The sequence below is a fragment of the Lepidochelys olivacea genome, assembly GCF_965140295.1.
Source record: "Lepidochelys olivacea isolate rLepOli2 genome assembly, chromosome: 2".
Classification (NCBI taxonomy): Eukaryota; Metazoa; Chordata; order Testudines; family Cheloniidae; genus Lepidochelys; species Lepidochelys olivacea.
The window spans coordinates 101827501-101837283 of record NC_140412.1 but is presented as its reverse complement, the minus strand read 5'-3'; the positions used below and the strand labels follow the sequence as shown (position 1 = coordinate 101837283).

General features: G+C 39.9%; 1 protein-coding gene across 1 annotated transcript in view; it reads right to left on the bottom strand.

Annotated features, from left to right (window-relative positions):
- Positions 1 to 401: 401 nt before the first annotated feature.
- The window catches only part of TSHZ1 (teashirt zinc finger homeobox 1), a 56073-nt gene continuing 46691 nt past the window's right edge, over positions 402 to 9783 (bottom strand). Inside the window, exon 2 of the mRNA XM_084621313.1 lies at positions 402 to 4854. Within this exon, the coding sequence (XP_084477439.1) occupies positions 1679 to 4854 (3176 nt within the window). The 3' untranslated portion in view covers positions 402 to 1678. The remainder of the gene's footprint in view (positions 4855 to 9783) is intronic.

Below are 9783 nucleotides of genomic sequence, written 5' to 3'. Positions count from 1 at the left end.
CACAGCACAAGATTAACATGGCAAAAGATTCTCAGCCCGTCTTACACTTCAGTGATCAATAGAATGCCCATTACTAATTAATAAAATCACAATGATTTTGTACCTGTAGGAGGGTAACTTACTGCAAGTATACTTTAAGAGGTTATTAATACTTATGGCTTAGAACAAAATATGTCAGCATACAGATCGTGAAGAGATTATTTCAAATATATGTTTGTTGGTTGATTGCATAAGTGATACCTCTTATTGCTTGAACAACACCTCAAAGGCAAAATAATGATGACATGACAATGTATGTAAATCAAGAACTGCATGTGGGTTTATTTTACACTTGAGAAAACAGTGGATTTAATTGTGTGAACCAAAATGTACTGTACAATATTAATGATAAAACATCAAAATGTATAATTCATAGTGCATTGCTTGCTTTATTTTTATTTATTTATTTTTGTCAGATAGTTCCTTTAAGTACATGCATCTGGAAAGATGCAGGTGCCAGTAAAATTTCTCTATTTAAATCAAGCTGCAGGAACTAAATTTTATTCAAAAAGTGTGGTTTTACATTATATACACAGAAGTCGAATATAAAATGACAATATAAAAAGTTAAAAGAGAAAGCATACAGCCAGAAGGTACAAAGAAAGTTAAACAGTTTAAAATGGTACGATATGTAACATGTATTTTTTTAAGCTGATGCTGGCAATTTACAAGGAATGGAATCCAACATTTGCCCCTTTTTATGTTTTGTTTTTTGTTTTCATTTACCAATGCAGCACACTATAGAAAGGTGAGCTTGTACCAAAGCTTAACATTTGTAAATAACTATAAACTGCAGTATTTTACAGGGAAAAAAAGCATTTTTACACTTTTTTTTTAAACAACAGCTTGCATACTTTTTTTGCCAAAAAAAGTGGCAATTTTCAGCATCCAGAGGGTTTGGGCATAGTGGCAACTTGGTTTGCTATTTTATATTATTTTTATTTTTATTATTTTTATTATTATTATTAAACTCTTACAGTTGTGGCTTCCTAACCCCGTGAGTACTAGATAGCTTTCCTTCGTCCAAGAACTGCATGCATCTTTTCTCCACAAACCAGTTCTGCGTTAAAAAATGCTCATTCAGTTTAAAAAAAAAATCTTTAGTACATTTTGTTTTTGACATAGCTTTGATTTGAATGAAATCCCTTTAAGCCTCTTTATTTATTTAATTATTTGGAAAGGCACAGAAATGCTATTACAGTTCTTCGAGGGTTAAAACTTGACACTACTGGGTTCTGTGACCTTTATTGTCATGGCAACTTTGCAATTTTAGGATGTCTTTTTATCATTGTTCTTTGTGTCTTTCTTTACTGCTAAATTAATGTTTCTCAATAGTGTCTCCCACTATATTCTATAAAAGATAGCTTAACATCAAGGACAGATGTTGAAAATAAAGGTCAGACTTTTACTCACAAAAAAACCAAAACAAAGCAAAAAAAACCACCATGCACAGATCAGACAAAGAGCATATAAATATAACTACAAAATAAGTGTAAGAAAAACCAAGGTCCAGATAGGCAGTTCAGCAACAAAAGTAAGACTGATTTCAGAGGCTCAGGTCAGGCCTAGTGCAGTACTATGAAGAAGTTTAGTGCAATGTTCCCATGGTCACTTGCATACCTAGCTGCTTATCTGGACGCTATTGTTTTTCTAACTCAGTTACATAGATCAGATGGTCCTCTGGGGACTTGCCGTGTGTTTTACTAAGGTGCAGTTTGACTGCGTGCTTACTTGCAAAAGTTCGGTTACAGAGCTTACACTGGAATGTGGATCCCAAGTCCTCCTCAGAAATTCCAAGTGAACCCAAAGTCTTGTTCGTGAGGACTTTTGAAACATTCTGCTGTTCTTGAATCTGATTTAGTGGCAACTTTGACAGATCCTTCAAACTAAACCCTAAATGTGTCTCTAAGTGACTTATGTACGTAGAAGCAGTCCTGAATTGAGAGGCACAATCATTGCAAAAGAAAACAGGATGTCCTGTGTCTAGGTTCTTTAAAAACTTAGTTCCACCTGTCCTCCTTAACTGATACTTCACATTGGCCAGCCAGTGGCTAATTGTGGTCATGGAAAGACCAGTAAACTTAGAGATGTGTACCCGCTCCTGTGGACCGAGGTCTGACATAATATATTTGCCTTCTGGTGTCTCCCTCAAGCTGGAAGCAAACTGTGCTTGAAGGATCAGAAGATGCTGAGGGTTCCAGTTGGACTGCCTGCCTTTCCTCTTGTGTACTGGTGACAGCTCATCCAGAGCTTCCTCAAAACTGCTTCCATCAGCATCCGACTTCTCTGACACAGTAGACGGAGTCGAAGACTTGGGTGTCAAACGCCCGGTGAGATTTTTCACCATATCAGAAATATCCATTAGGGCGCTCTCCCTTAGAGGAGAAGAGACAGAGTCAGCCACACTGGAAACAAGAGGTTTGCTTTTGGACTTGGTTAAATCAATGGGCTGATCACTGTTTTCATAGTAGTACCGGTCGATGGCATCAGCCTGCTTGACCGGAGTGGTCGGGTAAATAGGTTTGTCCAACATACTGTTGCTAATTTTGTACAACATGGCCAAAGGGTCCAAGGAGGGGCTTACTGGCTTAGAAACTTTGCCTAGGTGGGTATTCATAATGGACTGTAAAGCACTCAATGGGTTAATGAAAGATGGCTCAGGCGAATGATCTGTGATGATTCCTAAATTATTACAGCCATTTGCGACTTTTGCTTTGAGTGGCTCTGTACCATTTGGAGTATGAGCTTCAGCTGGACTGTCCTTTTTGACCTTCTGAACTTCTGCATTGGCACTCTTTTTCTGCTGCTGTTTGTTGTTTATTTCCTCTGATTTTGGAAAGTCTTTGTTTTCTTTAGCAGCAGGTGATGTTGGTTTAACCGGAGAACTCTTCTCTTTCTCTGCAGGTTTTTCTTCCCTCTTTACATTGATTTTACCTGTAACCTTCTCCACCAGCTCCTCCATCGCAGACACATTACTCTTGTGAGGTGGGGGTGTGAGACTACCTGGGGAATGGACAAGTGCACTGTGTTCCGATGACAGTGATTTTACACTACTGGCATAGGATGGCTGCATTTGAACACTCTGCACTGTGGGTTGTAGGGACTTTACTGTTCCCGGTAGCTGGTAAGCTGCATGAATGCTGGGGTATCCTCCCCAGGAAGGTGCTCCATTCTGAGCCTTGCTGATAGCTGTTGTCACTGTGTTCTCAAGGGATTTCAAGATGTCTATTCCACCTTTAGGACTGTCATCCAGATCCTCCTCTCTGAGGTACTGATATAAAGTTGTTGGCTCAAATTTTTCCGTAGAGTCCTCACTCTCCTCTTTTATCTTTTTGTCTGTTTCAGTGACAACCACCTTTTCCTTTTCTGGGTCCTTCTTCTCCTCAGAGTTTGTAGACCCAGCTGGAGAATCAGGATGCTTTTTAATGTTGGAGGCTGGTAGTCTCGTATGGGTGGTGGGTGGCAAAGGTATGGACTGTATCTTTTCCTCCACCACAGGGTCCAACACTAGTTGTTTTCCTTTTTTCGAGGCGGAGTTGGTCACCTTCAAAAAATGACCAGTGACCATCATATGAGCAGTAAGTTGCTGCAACGTGTCATGAGAACTGCCACATTCCATGCATTTCAATATCTGGGCTTTACGGGCCTCAAACTGCCAAGTGTAGCTAGCACCATTTTGATAGCCATAGCGATTGTTTGGAGTCACATAGGGATTGGCAGTTTTCTGATCCTTTGCAGACTCACTCAATGCACCCTCTCCAGTGATCCCTGGTGGCTCAGGTGAACAAGGTGAAGCTAAGTCCTGAAGTGCTCGCTTTTTGGTAGAAGGGACCAATTTAGTGATGGCTGGTACTGGTTCCTTCAGAGGCACTTTCTGGTAATGCTTTGTTTTTATCATATGGACACTCAGGTCTTGCAAAGATTCAAATGAATGCCCACAGTACATGCATTTCAGCACTTTTTGAGCATCCTCTTTGCCTTCCATTTCCATAAGTGAACGTTTTCTAGGCTTTGACCACCGTTTGGTCTTTTCAGATTCTTTATCTCTGTTGTCATCACGGTAATGTCCAGTTTCATTCATATGCACTGTTAGCTCCACCAGTGTGTCATAGGCTGCACTGCAGTCTTTGCATCGAAATTTACTAGCACCGGTGAACACAGACCCATAGAGTTTATTGTTTTGCCGGTAAAGCTGAACTGTGCTGAACAGACTAGGCTCCGGGAGAAGTCCATATGAAGAAGTCTGCTGCAAAGTTTTCGCTAATGCAGCTTGGTGCCAGTCATAACCGGAGCCACCACTGTTACTGTGACTAGTATTACAGTTACTCGTACTAGTACTGGTACTCGTGTTGGTACTGGTACTGTGGGAGTTGGTGCTAACATTGCAATTGGTGGTGTTTTCATTCTGGCTGATTTCATTGGTGCTGGTCGTTGGACTGGATTTCTTTAAGTCCAAAGCTAAACTGGACCAGCAAGACTCTGAGAGTAAATTTGCATACACAGCTTTTATTTGTGCCAAGCTGTCCTGTGGATAGGAAGCATTGTCTGTGCACTGATGATCCTCTCTCTCTTCTTGAGAGGAAGTGCTTTTGAAATGGGCCAGTCGATCACTGTTTTCACTAAACGGCGAACCATAGCCTGCATCTTGATTAGTTGCAGAGCTGACTGGGGAGTTCTGGTAGCTTTGAGCCTCTTTGAGCTCTGTTTCTTCATTGCACAAATACTCACTCTCCTGGATGTCCAGAGATAGCCCGTCATCCTCCACTCTGTCTTCATCTATTTCCGCTGCCTTCAACTCCTCCTCAGGAACATATGCTTAAAATATAGAAAAACAAGACACCGTTATGGAATGCGCACATTTTATATCACTGCCATCTCTTAGACTAAACACGTTAACCATGAGGCCAAATTTTAAAGGTACAAACAACACATCCCCACCACTTACACACTCAACCTGTACACCCTTAACTTAATGTCAACCTTAACTCTTAATAGGTAGTATTAATTTTTATGCTAGTAGAGTAACATGCGACAGACAGTACCACAATAGTCACCATTGTTATGTTTAAAAAGCATTAAGCTGATTCCTCTCCTCAATACAAGAGTAATTAAATAGAGCAGTAGTCAGGCAGTGAGATACATTATGTGTGTACAAAGCAGATGTGTGAGGTTGACATCTGTTCCATGAACCTAGGCTCTTAGAATCACTGACTGGACTGATCCCATTTGCTGAAGCCCTGTAGCAAATTGACCTCAGCTGCACCCTCAAGGGCAATCTCCTTGGCAAAATCAGTTGCAGACAACTGACTCTAATGGAGCCATACTTGGCAAAAGTGTCAGGTCAATTATTGAGGAGGTTCCTGGTGGCTTGTTGCATTGGGTTCATTAGAGAGTGGCGTAATCTCACAGCTCTTGGCTTTCACTGGCATAGAGCATTTTTTAGTATAACATTTAAATGGTAAACTGACTTAAAGAGGACAACATAGGATAACAATTATTATTGTTCTGTATGAACAGGAGATACTTTGTATCCCCCTACACTATAACATGGCATGGGTGCCACATTACTATTCTGGCAAGAGCCATTGGTAGCTAAAAATAAAATAAAATGAGTGAGCTGAATATTTAGAAGCGCTAAACATAAAACGTAAGACTACATTGATTATTGGCTTACAGTAAATATCAAACTTTGCTATTGTATTGCCATCTGGTGAAACTCTACAAATTACATGTTCATCTGTATCAAACTATTTTTTAAGCTAGCAAAGGTGATATTCATGAGCAGATGCCACTATATCAAAATACATTTACTCCAAGGGCCCAATTCACAAAAGTGGCTTACATGCACCTAAGTCAGAGGTAGGCAAAGTATGGCCTGCGGGCCACATCCAGCCTGCAGGACCCTCCTGCCTGGCCCCTGAGCTCCTGGCCCAGGAGGCTAGCCCCTGGCCCCTCCCCCGCTGTCCCCCCTCTGGGCGGCTCTGGGCAGCCAGGCAGTGCAGTTGCAGAGCCGCGGCCTGACCTGGTGCTCTGGGTGACATGGCTGTAGTGCCGCCAGCCACCGGTGCTCCAGGCAGCGCGGTGAGGGGGCAGAAGGGGTTGGATAGAGGCAGGGGAGTTGGTGGTGGTGATCAGGGGTCGGGGTGTGGATAGGGGTCGGGGGGGGGACACAGGGGTTGGATGGGGCAGGGGCCCCGGGGGGGGCAGTCAGGAAGTAGAGGGGGGTTGGATGGGATGGCAGGGGGCAGTCAGGGGTGGAGGTTCCAGGGGCGGTCAGGGAACAGCGGGTGGTTGATGGGGTAGGAGTCCCAGGGGGGCCGTCAGGAGACAGAAAGGGTTGGATGGGGCAGGAGTCTTGGGGGTCCATCAGGGGGTAAGAAGCAGGGGGTCGGATATGAGGTGGGGGCTGGGCCATGTCTGGCTGTTTGGGGAGACACAGCCTCCCCTAACTGGCCCGCCATACAATTTTGGAAACCCGATGTGGCCCTCAGGCCAAAAAGTTTGCCCGACCCGACCTAGGAGATAAATGTACATTTTCATTGTATAGTAGAAAACATACATGTACACTTTTGCCTCCACATTTATAAAAGAAGCACTTGGCCAGAAAAATCACCTTGGTTGTGGAATGTAGGTGAGTTTATGTGCAAGTCAAAGTAGAAAATAAACATGGGTTGAGAACAGCTTTCTGACATGGAAAAAAAATATTTTTACGTTGGGTGAATTGCGCACAGAGCCATTCTGAAATGTGTGCAATTCCCTTGCAGGAAGAAAGGTTGAAAGAAAGCCAGAAAAAGGCACTTCTGCTCCAATGTGATATGAAAAAAAAGAAACAAATAAAATAAAATACACTTATCACCCTAGGAAGTTTTAGTTGTTAGGTATTAATACAATTTGTGCCATTTTTCACAAGCAGTTGCTAATTCTTTCATTTCCAGAATTTTTCCCCTTTAAAAAAGCAAAATTTAATCCTCCCATTTTAACAGGAAGACTATTTAAAATGTTTGTTTTTACAGAACAATAGTATCTACAATCACTATGTGACACTTCTAAGTTTACAGTAGAGTCCTAATACACTCCCTGCACAACTATAGCCCCATATTTCAAGACAAGGGGATATGTGACTCATCCACTTCCATCCCCCTACCACTGTAGTGCTGTTCCTTATCATGTCCTCCTCAACCCTCTACCCAGTCTATAACTGCCTGTCTCATTCTTATCTCTGGAGATACTTTTGTTTTACTAAAAACGGTTACAAGTTAAAAATGACACAGTTTCAGGTAAAGTCTTATTAAAAGGGTAGCTGAGCCACAAGCCTTTTATTTAAAAAGTATGTAACGGTATCAGGGAGGAGGAGGAGACCGGGCAAAACAGAAGAAGCTGGAGAAAAGGCTCAGAGGGAACCAGAAAGGATGATGTTCTCCAACAAAGAAAAAGAAAGAAAAAACTACTATTCATTTATTCTGTAAAAATCTCAGCTCTTACAGTGTTACCACAAGAAGGTCACGAGGGGCCCACAATGTATTATAGCCTTGTAATGCTGTTACTTTTATAATTTTAAATTGTGTGTGTGTGTTGTAGCGGAATCCACTAGCACAGCTGTAGTTAAGAGTCTGTCAGCACTCGCATAATACATTCCTGTTTTCAGGTATTTATAACTGCAAAAGAAAGCATTTTATAGGAGGGCAAATATAGACAATTATGGAATCTGGGACCTTTTTTTCTGACAGTGTTTTTCTAAATTAAAATTTCCAGGCTCACAGTGCATAACAGACTAGGCCCTTCTGGCATTTTTTCCTTACATATAAAAATATGAGCTATTAATGACTGACAGTTACTATGGAGGAGCTGAAACTTAATGGGACATATTTTCAATTGGTATAAATTAATGTAGCTCCAGTAACTTCAACTGAGCTATGCCAATTTACACTAGCTGATAATTTAATCCAATGTTTTAATAAACATGACTAACTTCTTCAAGTTGCAGATCGGTGCTACAGGTCAACAATCTGCATGTCTGGTCCAGTAGGTCGTTATTATTTTTCAAAAGTGGTAAAAAAAATTACATTTTTAGTAATTACTGTAAATACCTGCTTCAAATCAGTTTCTATATGTAAGTGATAACTGATCCAAATTATATATATTTTTTTCTGTTTAATTTATGATGATCTTTCGTGTCGATTCTCATACACTGTTGATTGGTGGGGAAGTTTCTTTTATCTCCACCAGAAAGGGAGTTAAACTATACCAAAAATGTTTAAGTTACGTGAAATGTCTGGTGCTAACCCACTAAAACAAAGAACCTGAGTGTTAAAATGAAATTCCATCTGTCACCTTCTTTCTTACTCTTAGTTTTTACTGAGACTACTACAAGGGTGAGTTCTTTTACATGCCAAGATATACTGAAATACCTAGCTAGAAAGTGGACAGAGAACTTTCTGCCTTAACGATGATTTTCCTTTCTTTCAAAATTTAAAATCAGATCCTGAAAACAATCCAAATTTTTATATATATGTATATATCTACACACACACACACACACACACACGCATGCAGTTATTATAAATAATTTCTAAACAAACACACACATACACACACAATGCACATTAAGTAATATGGTAGTTTATTTGAATTGTTTTAATTTATATTATTACCATTAGAAACTATTTCATTGAAACCCTCTGATTATTGTTGAGATAAATATAATACTTTTTATTCAGGACTTTAATAATGTTTCTAGTAAGAATATTAATACAAACAACAGAATATGATATTTCACAAGGTCAATTAAATTTTCTAGTCCAGAAGTTTTCTATGACAGATATTACAGAAAAACAGAAAATAAAGACAAAGTTGTTACTTTTCAAAAATATATATTTACTAAAATTTCCCCCAGGGAAATCTGATGAATAAGTAGGCGTTGGAATTCTCTTTCCACAGTTATTTGTATAGAAAAGTGCTATTATCCTAACTCAAATAAAACAGAGAAACTGAGATTCTCTCTCTCTATTTAAAAATAACAGACAGACAGACAAATGGACAGAAAGATTCCAGTCATTTTTTTTTTAAATGTTAAAACAACTCCCATCAACCTTCTACATACACTTCCTGCACCTACAAAGATGTTGCAAACTGTGATACTGGGTAACATGTGTGTCCTGCAACCACACAGAAATATACAGAGCAGCAATAAAAATTCATCTCCAGCAACTTCACTATACCCAAAGCAGAAGATATTTTAGTGCATAATGTTGCCAATCCCTCTCTCTCTGAAAAAAAATCATCAAATTACAGACACAGGAAGAAATAACTAGCGATTGGAAGTGGTCTGCTTTTCTTTTTACTAAACCTTGTTAATATTTCTTGCCCACAAGATGTGCCTTCTGGATGCCAATGTTTCCCCATAGATGTACTATCATCTCTGAACAGCATTAAAATCTGTGCATTCTAATGTAAGTGGACATGAGGCGCTATATATCGAACATGTTAGTGGTACAGCACATTGTGTTTGCTTCAGTGAGAAGGTTTACACTATAAATACACATCCATTGTCTGAAGAGGCAAACACACACTGGAAATATATAAATGGTTTTAAAACCATTATATTTTTTCATGAAAAATATATAAAATAATTTCTTAATCCTTAGCCCAGTACTTCTGAAGGAATTTCTCTCTAGCCTAGATATACTTTTCCATTTATAAAAAGGATTGTAGTATTCAGACATTATTTTAGGAATGGCAAAAAGT